At 37.8% G+C, this 16,490-nt stretch overlaps 1 protein-coding gene across 3 annotated transcripts in view; it reads right to left on the reverse strand.

Moving 5' to 3' along the window:
• Positions 1–2,459: 2,459 nt before the first annotated feature.
• LOC136886461 (transmembrane protein 248) overlaps positions 2,460–16,490 on the reverse strand; it is a 66,941-nt gene continuing 52,910 nt past the window's right edge. For all 3 annotated transcript variants that reach the window (XM_067159247.2, XM_067159250.2, XM_067159249.2), the window contains 2 exons: positions 12,383–12,511; positions 2,460–2,545 (listed from right to left, as the gene is read on the reverse strand). In XM_067159247.2, coding sequence (XP_067015348.2) covers positions 2,528–2,545; positions 12,383–12,511 — 147 coding nt within the window. In that variant the 3' untranslated portion in view covers positions 2,460–2,527. The remainder of the gene's footprint in view (positions 2,546–12,382; positions 12,512–16,490) is intronic.

Below are 16,490 nucleotides of genomic sequence, written 5' to 3' on the forward strand. Positions count from 1 at the left end.
AGATGTAGCAAAGTGCACGGTTACTGCTAGTTGTTGTTCTTTCCTGGCTACCTACTGTATATGCTCATAACAGACACTCCCGGGTATTACTTACGGTCGGCTCTTCTGATCCTTAGAGAGTATTCCTTTCATTTTGATGTCTGCGCCTCTGGTATGACGTTTCTCTTCAAAGCCCTTTTGGCTGTTTGCCACCACATTGTTCTAGGATGTCCTCGTCCTCTCCTTGGTTCCTTGATGGCAAGAACTCTTTCTGTACAGGATGATCTTTATCTCGACGTTGTATGTGCCTGTACCAGCTAAGCTGCCACTCCTCCAGTTTTTCACTGATACAGGCAGTATTAAATGATCCTCGCACGTGTTCATTGTGTAGAGTGACACCCACTGACCATCGCAGTACCAGCACCTCAATGATGTGCATTTGCTGATCGTGTTTCTTCTGCCTTGCCCAACATTCACAGTCGTAAATGAGGGCCTATCTGATGACAGTCTTATAAATCTTGCCTTTCAGCTTTATAGGCATCTGCCTGTGACACAAGATACCTGTCTGCAAACACCATTTCGTCCATCCAACATTGATGCAGTGCTTCACATCGTCATTGATCGTGTTATTGATGGCAATAATAGAGCCCAGGTTCCGCATTTCTGCGAATTCAAGACGAATTTTTTCTCAGAATGTCATGTGAAAAATCAAGGGTTGTTTTGTAATCGCGACCCAACAGTAACGAACACCACTGGCAGCTACCACAGTAACTGTTCTTCTACACACACACGCACACACACACACACGCATGCACACACGCACGCACGCACGCACACACACACACACACACACACACACACACACACACACACACACACACACACACCAAAACTCACTAGCCGTGACAACTGATTGTGCAAAGTCACTGGTTCTTGGGGAGTAGTGAAGAGAGAATGACATTCTATTAAACTGTACAAAAACATTTCTCAAATCCACAAAATGGCATCATAAACATCCATGCGAGCCTTTGAATTCTTAGAAAGGCCACGGCTTTTCAGTGGCAGAGTTACAATGCATCTACTGTGTACCTGACGCTTAGTAAAATTAAGTTTTACAGACAGCAGGAATATTTTCGTGATGGATCGTTGTAAAGATATGGCTGGAAAATTTTCTGCAAGTTCTCGTTGATATGATGATGCTAAATTTAAGTTGATGGTTACTAAACCTGCAGAAATAAAGAATAATTGTGCAGCCACAACAAAATACAGCATAACTAAAGCCAACGTTTGGCATTAGTGTGAAGACAAAGATAGCTTAAAGAATGCAAACTGTACAAAAAATGCATTCAGCGGCCTGCAACAAAGACGCTTTAAAGAAATTGAAAATGAAATAGTGAGGTATGTGCACAAAGCAAGGGCAGAATGGCAATACCACGGCACACAATACTCGCTGAATTCAGCATCCGCGTCATTATACATCACCAGCCGCTGAAGTCAGCCGAAGCCGGCAAGCGAGACTTGCGTCTAGTGGCAGCTGGTTGTACTTGACGCTTAGTAAAAGTAACTGTTTTATAGACAACAGGCATTTTCCCCATGGATCGTCGTATTGTACACACACGTGAAAAAGGTATTGCTAGCAATTTTTCAACAGGTTCTCTTCGATATTATGATGCCAATTGTAAGTTAATGGTTACTAAACCTGCAGAAATAAAGAATAATTGTCCACCTGCAAGACAACATGGCATAACTAAAGCCAAAGTTTGGAGTTGGAGTGAAGACAAAAACAGTCTAAAAATGTGTACTGTACAAGTCTTGCATTCAGGGTCGTCTTGGATTCAGAGAAATACCATACTTGAATTTGTCTGTCATTACCAGTGGTTCACATGTAAGGTATACTCCCTCTTTTTAAGACTAATTCCTTCAAGACTCCCTTGACCTCTTTATACGATTCATCAACTAGAACAATGTCGTCCACATATAAAAAAATACATGGTAGTTCCAGCATTAGCTGCTCTGTCAGAGAGTTAATGACAGTGTTGAATAGAATTAGGCTCATGGCTAAACCTTATGAGTACCACCTCCAACAGGGAAACTATCAGACATATCTGAATTAGATTTCACCTTCACAGAGAGAATGAGATGGGTGCTGCTAGTATACCATAAAATAAAACACAAGGGAAAGGAGTGTTGAATTTTAATGCACCAAATATTTTAGTCCTAGGAGCATGAAGATCTCATAAATTTCAACACAAAATAGTAAATATTCACTTCACAATCAGTCTCTTTCTTTTAAGTCATACACGGGAAGAGCTTGTTGAGCCAGCAGTGATACCACTATGCAAATCAGTACTTTTCTTTCAAAACACTAGCAACAATAATGATATATTTTGAGTGATTTAAAAGAACGGGGAAGAATTCTGTTGAATTCCTGCTAGAACTAAATTGGAAGTAAGAAACAGAAAGACTGCAATTGTTCACTGTTCTTTTTTTTTTTTTCCTACAGCTCTTCCCATCAGCTTTCACTGAAGCCCATAAGGTCACTCGTTCTTTATGGGTCTAATGGCACCTGAAAAAGAAAGGACGACAATGAATAAAGAGTTAGAGGAATGCACTTAATAAGCAATAAAGAGAACTAATTCTGAGACTAATCATACAGTATTTAAAATGTATTTAAACATAGTATTTAGTGTTATGTAAAATGGCAGGAATAATGATAACAATACATATTAAGCTTGTCATATGTATGTAGACTATTCACTACATAACCAAACTCTTGTAAAACCTTCAATATTTTGTTTAATATATTTTAATTATATACATATATATTATTTTTTGCTAGTGGCTTTATATTGCACCGACACATATAGGTTTTATGGCGACGATGAGATAGGAAAGGCCCAGGAGTTGGAAGGAAGCGGCCATGGCCTTAATTAAGGTAATTATATTTTATTAAATGGTAAGTGTCTTGTAAGTTTGTATAACCTCAAATACGTATTGTGAATAGGTCTAACCTCAAAAATCTGTAGTCGAAAACTGTAGAAAGCTCTGCATATTCGTATAATGGGTATAATCCACCATCATTCCGATACATACTGAGGTTTCTGGAAACTTACTGTAATGATTTATTATCTATGAAGAAACATTAGGAATTTTGCAGATTTTGTTCCTGTGGTTTGTGTATGTGTAATCAAATATTCAAGTCTGATCTACTCCAAACGAGAGGCCGATCGATCGATTGTCCCTTGTATGTTTGGATGTGTTCCATTTAGAATGTTGCAAGAACATTTCCAGAAGTAGATATTTCTAGACTGTTTTTCCAGCGGTATACATACTGAGCTGACAAGCTGAGACATCAGAGAGAGAGTGTAGAGTGTGGGTTAGAGTAAGTGTTACAGTGAGCTGAGGATTTGATGCATATCTGAACTTGTCAGAATCGATTTGAGTGAGAGGGTAGTCAGTTTTGCCTTGTGATGGTAAAGTGAATAATCAGTGTGCGGACTTGTTGATATCTGTACTTTTCAGAATCGACTGTGGGATGGTGAGTGAACGATCAGTATGAGGACTTGCTTATATCTGTACTGACATAATCGACAGTTAATTGCTTCAGTGTGTTTCCCTTAATAGTGTTGAGTTGTGTATAACTGTGTGTTGTTAAGGAATAGACGTAGTGGCAATAAAGTGGATTTATGCAAGGAAGTGAACGTATCTCGTGTAATATTTATTTAAACCAAAATAAAATCGCATTGGGAACAATAAGATAAACATAACCACATGATAAATATTACAGTATTATTAATCATATGGAACATGACTGCTATTTACTGTACAATGTAACAAAGAGATAAATTTCAGCTATTTATAAAATGTACAGGTAATACAGTAAAACCTTGTTAATTCGAAATTGTTGGGACGCAAAAATCAGACTTTGAATTATGTGATTTCGAATTAACCGCCAACAAGTACTTCGGAAATGCTAACCCTTGCGACGTCACAATATATATATATTATATTCTAAGACCCGTTACTGCATGCAATTAACCTTGATTCACAGTTTAAAGCTCTCAAATGCCGTGGAAAAAAGTATTTCCAAAATGTATCCAACAAGGTGCATTTACAATATTCAAATAATGCACTTGGATAATTCACCGGCAAACATAACCTCACGCAATGAAATCAAAAGAAAGATTTTTTTTTTTTTTGCTAGTTGCTTTACGTCGCACCGACACAGATAGGTCTTATGGCGACGATGGGAGAGGGAAGGGCTAGGAGTGGGAAGGAAGCAGCCATGGCCTTAATTAAGGTACAGCCCCAGCATTTGCCTGGTGTGAAAATGGGGAACCAAGGAAAACCATCTTCAGGGCTGCCGACAGTGGGGTTCGAACCTACTAACTCCCGAATACTGGATACTGGCCGCACTTAAGCGATCAAAAGAAAGAAAACATGATTCAAAGACAAGGAGATAGCTATACTGACTCCCCTGTGCAAGTGCTTTATTCATTGGAATACTGTACTGTATGCATTTTAGATGCCTTGTGCTTGCACGGAATGTACTCGATGCCCTTAAAACATCGCGGCTTATCAAACTTTCCTATGGCGAGGGAAGAAAGTCACACTATTTCAGAAATTTATTATCCAACAATGTGCACTTACATTATTCAAATAATGCTCTTGTATAAAACAATGACAAAACCTCACGCAACGAAAGAAAGAAAAACCTGATTCAAACACTAGGAAAAATTATGCTGGCTCCCCTATGCAAATGCTTTATCTTTTGGATTACTGTACTGTCTGCATTTTTAGATGCCTTGTACTGGAAAGTGTCCGACGCCCTTAAAATATTGTGGCTTTTCGAACTTTTCTATGACAGGGGAAGGAAGTCTTGCTTCTGTGTGCAGTGTGCACTGCATAGCAACACAGTACATTTCCCGGCTGGCAATTCTCTCCTTTAAAACCATAAGTCCGTTTGACCTCAGCATTTAAAAAAATAAAACAAACAAACAACGCAGTTTCATCAGCATCACATTCTCCTTGATCAGCACTGACAATATTGTTTGGTGCGTACGAATTGATTATAGGCCAACTGTCGGCATCGCCAGTGTTCACGGATTCTACCTCTCCGCACATTGCCTGCTGCGTGATATTGTGGCGTCCTAAAAACGCCAAATACAAAATAATTACGATTCCGCTCGAACATAGCAGATATGAAGCACAATGTAAACAAGCCGAAGTAGGTGAAAGTGCGCAAAGTTACTCCTTCACGTTCCGGAAGACGCATTCTGTCATAATGCCGAGAAGTTTTGAATTTAAATTACTCTGTAAAATACTATTTAAAAAAAATGTAAATGCAGTTTCGAATTAAAAGTCTGAATTTCAGTAACGGAACCGACATTGTTCTTCGAATTACGAAGTGTCCCTATTTTGATTTAAACGATTTAAATAACATGCAAAACCGTACCTCATGTTTCTAGGAATGAGAGCTGCTTCGAATTAGGTGAGATTTTGAATTAACCGATTTCGGATTATCGAGGTTCTACTGTATATACTAGTGTTGGCTACACACATACGTGCGCGCATGAGGAACAGTGGACATTGGAGAGGAGCCGAACTTCTACTGTGAGCGAGACATCAAGAGCCTTGGCTCGCTGAAAGAATCGTACACTTGCCAGAAGAACGAGAGAAAATTCTCATCATCACTTTAATAAGGATTCTCGGCTGACACTCATCAGTAAAATACATCAACATTATAATCGTGTGCAAGAATGTAAGAGGGAGCTAACCCACAAATTGTTACAAAATGAGTTACTGACATATTTGGATATTACTATTAGATAGTTATTATCCCACAATATATGAATAATTATTATCCACTTTTACTCTCCCACTGTAAAAAAAAAAAGTGAATATCTCTTAATTGCAATCTTGCAGTGTGAGAGGGAGCTAAGCCACTCTGTGACATGGTTTAGTGTAGGCATCATGCCTGATGGTGACAGATGACTGTTTAGAGTCGGTGTAACTTAAACACCAGGCACTATTACTAACCCTTAAATGTAACAAGAAATTCATGTCGATGTAAATCTGAACTTAACTGCATTTTGAAACAAGTAATCGATGAAAATTCAACTGTTGCAAAAGTAACAGATATTTCAAACTTCATTTTTCAGATTTGGCAATTTGGAACCAACATTTTTCAGATAAATAATGGATATAAGAAGGAAGAAGGTTAAAAACAGGGGACAATGGCATCAGAAATTCTCCATACGAAGACACGGACCTGCTACTAGGCAGAACACTGTATAATAATAATGGATATAAGACGACGACTGTAATCTTCCTATATTTTCTAGACTATAAATAATTATTTATGAACCAAAAATGTGACTGTTAATGTGCTCAATTTCATGCAATAAAGATAAACGCAAAACTCAAAATATCTCAGTTCTATGTCCTGTATTGGCTAGCTCCCTCTCGCATTTTAGCACTCAATTGGGCAAGATGTTCTTCCTAAACACAGCTCAACTGCACATCATGTTGTAATATGCTATTATATTAAAGACCTGTTCAGATTACAGTTTATTTGCAAAACTTAGGAACATTTTGCTTCCATTTATTTTTTAATCTCAGTGTTTTCACTTATGTTAATCCGTCCAATTGGTGAACACCAGTTCAAACTTTACGTTTCTTATTTACAACAAGGACACGTGGTACTTTTGATGTGTTATACATTTATACATTTAGGCCTACGTCAAGTATCACTTCAAGACAAGGCTCCTTCCACATGCAGAATTCACTGACTTCTGTAAAACAAGTGTTTTAGATTTCTACGATTTTGTTGCACAACATGTGACATATTGTTCCTTTTAAGTCCTTGCACTCATTTTTAATTGTGTTTTTTTAAGACTAAGTTTCCATCCCTTTTTTGGATACATGGGACCTTTCAGTGTTTGTGTATTTAGGTTACTTTAAGGTTTTCTTTTTAAGTGCAAATTTATTCTTTTAAAATTTTGGATATCTTTTACTGAAGATGGTACCAAGGATAGCAAAACTGGTCTAACAATACAAAATACCATTTTTTACTTTTATATAGGCTAGTAGTGTTGATTAGGTGGAACATCTTCCCCAACTGTATTGTGTTGTCTATATCAGAATATGGGCATCCACATGACAGTTTGTAGGGGGGGCTAGACTTGGGGGTATGTAGCATTTTTAACATTTCGGAAGATGAATGGCGACTTGTATTCTGCGGTAAAATAAGACCCACAGTATCTCCTGCCTGTTGGTGGGGGGCGGTACTACCACTTCTACGTAATACAGACTTTTAAATAATTTTCTTGAAAGAAAAATTCCTAACTACATTAAATTTTTGCTTTTCCCAGAGAGCTGGGGTGGAAAGCACGGAAAGCTGGAGAGCACGGAAATGAAAATCATTCATTACGATAGTTACTGACGATTACAAGTAATGAAAATCATTACGAATCCGTACTGAAAGTATCTTATGATAAAAGTAAGAAATTTATTTCTCTTCCACCTATTCAACACAAGTCAATATGTTAAAGTTAGAGTTAAATTCTCATTAAAATAAGAATTGGGAAATATTTCGCCCTTTCCTATGGGGCATCATTAAGCTTCATTAAGTTGTTCTCTAATAAATTGTTCAACATAGGTGCTCTAGTAGAACTATGACATAAATACGTCTTTAGGCTTGGTTTCTCACAACCGACGCATGCGAGGTGCAAGGTGCGAGGCCCGCCTCGCACAAATCCAGACTACACGAGCTTATGCAAGTGGTTTCTCAAAATGCGCGGTGCGCAGTGTGCGCAACCTCGCAGTGAGACCTCGCAGCGTCACCGCGCACTGATTCGTCCGGCCAGATTTGTGCGAGGCGACAGCAGTGCGAGGCGACAATGTTTCTGTTCTTGTTTTTACTGTTTTAAGCAACACGATGAGCTTTACGGACGAAGTGGACGAGGAACTGATTGAAGAAGTTCGAATGCTCCCAGTGTTGTATAACTTACAACACAAGAGCTATAAAAACAATGTTGTGAAAGACAACTTATGGAAAATGATATCACTGAAGTTGGATAGAACAGCTAATAAATGTTGCTAGTTTTATGTATTATACGATGGTCTTGAGAAGGAAAGAGTTCGTAAAAACAGAAACTCCAAAAACGGAGGTACCAGACGATTAATGTTAATTTACTGTCATTTGGAACCTCCGTTCTTGGAATTCTTTGTTTTTTCATTGATATGGTAGCTGCCTCTGTGGATCGGTGGTAGGGTATCTATTATTATTATTATTATTATTATTATTATTATTACTACTATTGATACAGTATTACTTATAACAAATATAATGAGTTCAGTTTCAAAGGATTAAATAATTAACAGATTTAGAAATGATATATCAACCAATAAACCCATTACTTTTATATCAAATATGCCAATATATATAATTTTACAAAATTTGAGTTCAGTATTGTTAATTTAATAAAATCACGTGTTTTATTTTAATAACGGTGTTCATTCCGTTATTATGCTAATTGGATCACAGAAAAAGTAAACTATAGGTAAAGAAATACATGTTTGTCCGTTAGACCGATTCTCTCTCCCTGCTACAAAAATATTTCTTGAAGCTGTCTCTTATCATGAAAGCATCATGTGTAGAATTACCTCCGTTGTCAGCTGCCAGAGGAATCATGTTTTCTTCTGTTAATTCCAAATTGCCAATAAAGTGTTCATTTGGGCAAGGAATTCGCTCATTCCAGAGAAGGTTGTGGATGATACGGGCTGACATCACAAGATCATCAACAGTTTCCATTCATACTGCTATAGGGGTGAAGAAAACCCTCCAGTACTGACACATAAAGCGCTTTCTCTTCCTACATTAGCGCACAGGCTGCGAGATCCAATGAACATGACATGTGCTCGGCAACTAATCCGCTTCGCAGCCTGGAAAACCACGAGCCTCGCAGCGTCATTGGGACAAAAGTACGCAACGTCGGCCTCGCACCTCGCATGCGTCAGTTCTGAGAAACCGAGCCTTTTCTGGCCAGTTACAAACTAAAAAAATTAGAACTTACTCGCTATCTTTAGAATAAGACTATATCAAATGCACATGCCAAGGTCCAATATTATGAAAAATGGCATAGTGTTGGAATGCATTTCCTTTTCATTTTTTATATAATCATTTGCATTGGTGTATACTCACTTTCATAATTTTGTGCAATATTTTTAAACTTTCATTCATATTCAACATTGACCATGGCTCAAGACCATCAATATTGTTAATTTTTCACTTGTATCTAAATCAAGTTACTCATATAATGATGGTGTTTTAAGTGAAGTTTTTTATGTATTCAATTTTGTAGTAGATTTAAATCAATTTTAACCAGGTACCTGATGTGGTTTGAGGTAATGGTATGGCTGATGACGCCCCATAGGAAAGGGTGAAACATGTCCCAATTCTTATTTTAATGAGGATTTAATTCTAACTTTAACATAATGAGTTGTATTAAATAGGTGGAAGAGAAATAAATTTCTTACTTTTATCATAAGTTACTGACGAGTCGTATATTTAACTGAAAATCAAACCCTTAACTTTGGTAGACAAGAGATTTAAGGAAAAGATACTCGGTGGAAGAAAGGGAACCGACAAACAATTTCTACCCAGCAGTATCTACCATTACAAGGCTCAAACCAATTAGCAGTTTATTTTTTAATACCTGTCTTTATACTGTAGTGATGTTTGTGGGGAATTCCAGTCATCAGCCTTGCCTCTAGGGTACCGTTGAGATGAAAGAGAAAAGCAAAGGGCACACTAGGGATTTCATGACAGCCAAACAGCACAGTAGGCCAACTTCCTAAATTTACTAGAACTGGGGAAGTATCTAAGTTGACTATTGTATTTAGAAGAGTTTAGATAAAAAAAAAAAAAAAAAAAATCCTCTACATTCCACCAACACAGATAGGTCTTATGGTGATGACAGGATAGGGAAGGGTGAGTAGGAAGGAAGCGGCTGTAGCCTTAATTAAGATACAGCCCCGGCATTTGCCTGGTGTGAAAATGGGGAACCATGGAAAACCATCTTCAGGGCTGCCAGCAGTGCGGTTTAAACCCACTAAAACAATATATTCTGAATAATGTGAAGGAAATAATATCGAACAAATATGAATGAGAGTTCATGACTTTACAAAAAACAACAATTGGCACCAAGTCTTTAAAAAGGCAGTAAGGGCTTAAATACGCAAATAAAATTTTGTCCTTTCATTCCCAGATCTGCCAAAAGTTGCTTATCTCTGCATCACTTTTTTTTCATATGGCAACCCAATTAAAAAAATTAGAGCATTTTTCCAAACAACCTGGGTCTATTCATTCGTGTTTCCACTTCATGAATTCACCTGACCTTAACCCTATAGAAAACATTTCGATCTACAAGAGGAGTGAAGTTCAAGGGACACTTTCATCGGACATCAAGGAGCTAGTTATGTAGTTATGGGTGCATACGAATAAGAATTACCTGGAAAAACTGGCAGATACAATGTCCAAATGAGTATATGGTCTAAAGGAGAAAGGAAACATGACAAAGTACTAGACTGTGAACACCATCAGACTGTACTTGTTTCTATGGTATTGTTATGTATGTAAATATTTCCACTGTATGTACTTGCACATTTGTGCACAATTCCAAATTGCAGGCCAAAAGTTTCCGGATAAAACATATGTACCCACGCGAATATGTTTAATGACTGTTTAATGACAGATTATATTAATGTAACCAAGTTTTGGAGGTTGGCGTCAAGTGTAACATGTTTCCAAGTAAGATGGCACCGGTGATCACGCGGGAAGTCGCTCAAGGCCACGCATGTTTAGTACTTATCTCGCCACTTGCAGCTTGCTGTCTGTCGCATCCACACATTATTGCTCAGTTGGTGCGCTCTGTGTTTGTTTAATTAAGTGTTGTGGTGCAACAGCTTGGGTTTTTTATTGGAAGGGGAGTTGGTTCAGTTCTTATCGTTAAAGAAACCGTAAGCATTACGTTATATTATTGCAATCAGAAGTTGCATTAATATTGTGACATTATCGGTATCAAATATAGCACAAATTTTATTGATATTTTTTGTAGATAATGGGCCATCCCCCATTCAACAGTTATTGGTACCATTTCACATAAGGATAAAACGGGGTCTAACAAAGACAGACATCGATCTGGAAGGCCTTCAGTGACTTCAAAAGCTGGTGACAAGTATATTGTTGAAGTCAGCAAACGAAACAGAAGAATGATGGCACCTGAAATCCAAAATCCATTAAACACGCAGCTTGGGAGACAAGTATCGGTGACCACAATTAAGTGTCGCTTCAGAGCTGCTAATCTTTGTGTGTATATTGCTACTAAAAAGCCACTTCTACAACATGGGAATAAACAGAAGAAACTGAAGTGGGCTAAAGTGCACAAAAATTGGACAGTTGAGGACTGGAAAAGGGTGCTGTGGATGTTCAAGTTCGAAGTTTTCGGGCAATGGCAACAGTTTATGTTCGACGTTCAGCATCGGAAAAAAATGCATCCCAACTGTTTAACACCTACAGTGAAACATGGAGGGGGCTCTGTGATGGTTTGGGGTTGTTTCACATTCAGTGGAGTTGGTACACTGCACCGAATTCAAGGAACACTGGACAAAAATGGCTACCATTCCACCCTATGTTGTTATGCTCTTCTGTCTGGACAGCAACTTACTGGACGTAGGTTTGTCCTCCAACAAGACAATGACCCTAAACACACGTCTCACTATTGCATGAATTATATTCAAAACAAACAAAACTCTGGGGAATTGTCTTTAATGGAATACCCCTCCCCAAATCTCTGGACTTAAATCCAATTGAGCTGCTGTGGGAGGAGTTGGATCGGCAAGTCCGAAAAGTGTCCTCCTTCATCGGAAAAGCTGTGGGGACATCCTGCAGAATGCATGGCAAAGTATACCTGCATCAGCGTTAGAAAAACTTGTTGTGAGAATGCCGAGAATAGTTAAAAGTGTACTTGCAGCAAAGAGGGTTTTCTTTGATGAGAATAGTCTGATGTGTTCTAGTGATCTGTGGGAGTAAATGTGTACATACTGTCTTTTTCTTGCTCAGATGTTGTAATAACATTGTTTTCTTGTAAAATATTAGTTTTAAAATATATATTTGTCAATTCTTTGCATAGATATGTTGTTTTCTTTTAATCTCATCCATTCTTTAACAGTTCAATGCTTGTACGGAAACTTCTGGCCGGCAGCGCATATATTTTTCTACTGCAGCCACAATACTTTAATGGAAAAAATGCATACTTCCCATAGCTGGTCAACAGGGAAATCGCTTAATTACCTCAATTCCCTATTCTTCAACTACGAACTTAAAACAAATCATGCTTACCTTATCAATAAGTATGGTCTTCTGCTTTGGTTTGCCCTTGATCAGTGCATAACATACCAATGTCATAGCCATTACAAACAGAAAGTAACTGGTATGGATAAGATGTAGGTTGATCAGGGAATGATCATTCTGCAAACAAAAAACCAAACTATTACTTTATAGTATATTCTTACATTAGAATGGCAAAATACTATCTAATGTACAAAAAAACAAACAATTATATAAATAAATAATATATATAAATAAATATAAATATATATTAAAGGCAGAACTTGTCTCTATCTGGATTAAAGAAGAACTGCCAGTGGACACAAGCCCTCATTCACCCACTGCACAAAAAAGGAGACAAAACCGACCCTAATAACTACAGGGGAATCTCACTCCTAGACATAACATACAAAATATTTTCAATAACCATCCTTAATAGGATAAGTTTACAACTTGAGAAAGAACTAGGAGAATATCAAGGAGGTCTCATACCCTGAAGGAGCTGTCCTGATCAGATCATGAGTCTTAAGTTGATAATGGACTATAGCAGGAGAAGAAACAGAGATATCGTGATAACATTTGTAAATTTCAAGAAAGCTTACAACTGCATCCATAGAGAATCTCTGTTTAAAATGTTAAGACACCTTGGACTACACCCCAAATTAATAAACATGATAAAATTGACTCTCACTAACACCAAATCAAAAGTGAAGTTTAGGGGTGACATTAAACTCTGCAGCATAGTTTAACAGTTTACAAAAACTAAAGACATATACAAGCTGGACAAACCGCCATGGGTATACAACAACGGAGTCGTCATTTTAACGGATTTTAAACTGAAATGCCACATCATCATGTACCATATTTTATTTCATATTCATCTGTGTAAGTGTTATAATGTGTTTTAAAGTTGTTTTAAAGTTATATTTCATATTCATCCATGCAAGTGTTATAGTGTATTTAAGTTGTTTTAAGGTTATATTGTGTTTGCCCATTTTGACTTGTTGGCTGATGATGGCACATAGTAAATCTTTGTACTGAATAGGAGGAACCCTCTTAATTTCAATTATTGTAAGATATCCACATGTCATCTTCATAGAAATTGAAGCAAATATTCCCCATTGTTATTAACTTGTATTTATTTGTACATGCAACAAATACTCTAACTAAAAATTAAATTGTTTTGCTGTAGAAGAAACACTTAATTCTACTTATGCTGATTATGCAGTTTTTTCCCCATCATAATTTGACAGTTTGCAAATAAATGTATGAAATATGAATAGTGGTATTGATACTTAATTCTTCCTTTCTAAAACATCGTTGATCCTCTTTCTTTCAGAATACGTTAATGATTTTAGACTATGTTTATAAAAATCGTGTACAAAATAATTTACCGAGTGGGTGGCTGCAAGGTATGAGCCACGTTGCTGTCAGCTTGAATTTGGGAGACAGTGGGTTCGAACTCCACTGTGAGTGACCGTGAAGCTGGGGCTGGACCTTAATTAAGACCATGGTCGCTTTCTTTCCATTCCTATCCCATCGTTGTCTAAAAACCTATGTGTGTCAATGTGATGTAAAGCAAATTGTAAATATTAAAAAATAAAAAAAAAAACAAATTGAAATGATTCTAAAAAGCCTGGGTTTTTGGAACTGAGGGGTGAATAATGGGCTGGGACTAAATGTGTTAACTGTAGCAATTCAAGTGAAACTAAATCTTTTCTAAATCCATCCACACAATTCAACAGTTCAGTTTCTGGATACTGGCCCAATTTTGGTCTGCTAAACTGTAAAGCTGTCTTCTTGGTGCACTGTAACTGTTCTTTCTGTTTAGGTCTGTAGCGTTTATGTGGTAGCTCTACACAAAACTAATGTGCCACAACACAACTGTTGTTTAATTGTCTGTGAACACAATCACTCTTGATTTAAACTATGCATTGTACCTCCCATCTTCTTGCCCATCGTAAACCTCCTTTCACTTATGCAGTGTTCTTCCTAGGGGCTTAAATGGGCGCACTGTCCTGCCATTCTTTACAAGCTGCCCGGCTAACATAACCTAGATATGGGCTAGTTACATAATACTAATGCATATTTGACTCATTGGGTGTTCCAAATTAAAACATAAATACTGCAAAAGAGTTTATTTAAATGATAAATCTTCATTATTGTCAGTATAATTGTATCTATTAGATCAGAGTTTTTTTTTTTGCTAGGGGCTTTACGTCGCACCGACACAGATAGGTCTTATGGCGACGATGGGATAGGAAAGGCCTAGGAGTTGGAAGGAAGCGGCCGTGGCCTTAATTAAGGTACAGCCCCAGCATTTGCCTGGTGTGAAAATGGGAATCCACGGAAAACCATCTTCAGGGCTGCCGATAGTGGGATTCGAACCTACTATCTCCCGGATGCAAGCTCACAGCCGCGCGCCTCTACGCGCACGGCCAACTCGCCCGGTGGGACCAGAGTTTAAGCTTGACTATCATGTAGTTTTGTGTGCGAATGGTGTCTGGAATAGCCTGCTAGCACTAGATTCTGCATGATGTTTCAAACCCGTATGGCTCTCCACAGCAACTGAGTGGTAAGCCCCTATGTTACATGATTATGAACGAGCTGTAGTAACATTAGAAGTTCAAAATATTCTGTTATGTCTTGTTTGTGATAACACTAAAATACAGTAGAAGTCCGTTATAGCGAGAATTCATAACGGTAAAAAATTTACTCGCTATAGCGGATTGTCGTTATATACGATTTTTTGTAAAAGTCGGGGAAACCCCCATATATATTAAAATCAGTATGAAATGGCAATCAGTTTGTTCAAAACTTGCGTTTTCGTGGGTAATATCCACACTACGGCTTACTTGTTTCTTGTTTTTCAAAATCCGATACTATGTGAAAGTGTGTATTTAATTTCATTCTGAAAAATATATATTACCGTATTTCTCCAAATCCAAGACGACCCCCACTTTTCCCTTCAAAAATTTTTAATCAGGCTTAAAAAGTGCTTTGTAAAATCATATGAACGTCTTTCTTATACAGTACGCATTTTGAGACTATTTGTAGATGCCGAACATTGGCTTTAGTTATGCTGTATATTTTGCGGCTTTACAATTATGCTTTATTTCAGCGGGTTTAACCATTAACTTAAAATTGGCATCATAACATCGAAGGGAACTTGTTGAAAATTTGCCGGCAATATACATTCCACGCGTCTCTACGATACGACGATCATCCAGGACAATATTCTTTCTTACTATAAAACTGTTACTTTCACTCAGCGTCAGATATAACTGGCTGCCGCTACACGTACGTCTTGCTTGCCGGATTTGGCCAACTTCAGCGGCTAGCAATGTATAGGTCTAAATTGCGGACTTTGAAAGCCAACGAAGGAGTTTATTGCACCGCGGTATGACAATTCCGCCCTTGCATTTTTGTGCACATACCTCACAATTTCATCTTCGACTTCTTTAAAGCGTCCTCGTTGCGGGCCACTGAATGCATTTTTTGTGCAGTACGCATTTTTAAGCTATCTTTGTCTTCACGGTAACGCCGAATATTGGCTTTAGTTAAGCCCCATTCACAATGCAAACGTAACGTAACGTAAACTTAAAATTAACGTTAACTTAGAAGTTAGCGGCCATCTTATCTAATGGATCCATTCACAATGCGCCGACGTAAACTTAACTGCGAGTCCGTAAAATTAAGGGATTGCAAACTCCAAGCTCTTGCGGTTAATTTTACGTTAACTTTAAGAACCAGCCAATCAGAGCAGAGGTAAACATTGTGTGTTGTGCACGATATAATGGCTTCTATCGACGAAACACCTGCAATTCTCTTTCAAAATAATATTTGTGTATAGGCTATGTATGATAGAAGGAAAAAGTATTACAAATACGCTGTAGCGAAAAATAATAGGTGGAAATTAATATCCTGTAGTAATGAAATCTGACAATAAATGGCGGGAGACAAGCTCGCAGCGCTGGCAAACGGACGAGAGACAATCCCTGTCATAAATAAAACAGTGTCCCTGTATATTTCTTAACATTATGACGGACTACTAGTTTACGAAAACGATATCATCCAAACATCTCATCGGGGTGTGATAGATAGGGGCATAGATGTCGGT

Source organism: Anabrus simplex, chromosome X, assembly GCF_040414725.1.
Source record: "Anabrus simplex isolate iqAnaSimp1 chromosome X, ASM4041472v1, whole genome shotgun sequence".
In the NCBI taxonomy this organism is placed as follows: Eukaryota; Metazoa; Arthropoda; class Insecta; order Orthoptera; family Tettigoniidae; genus Anabrus; species Anabrus simplex.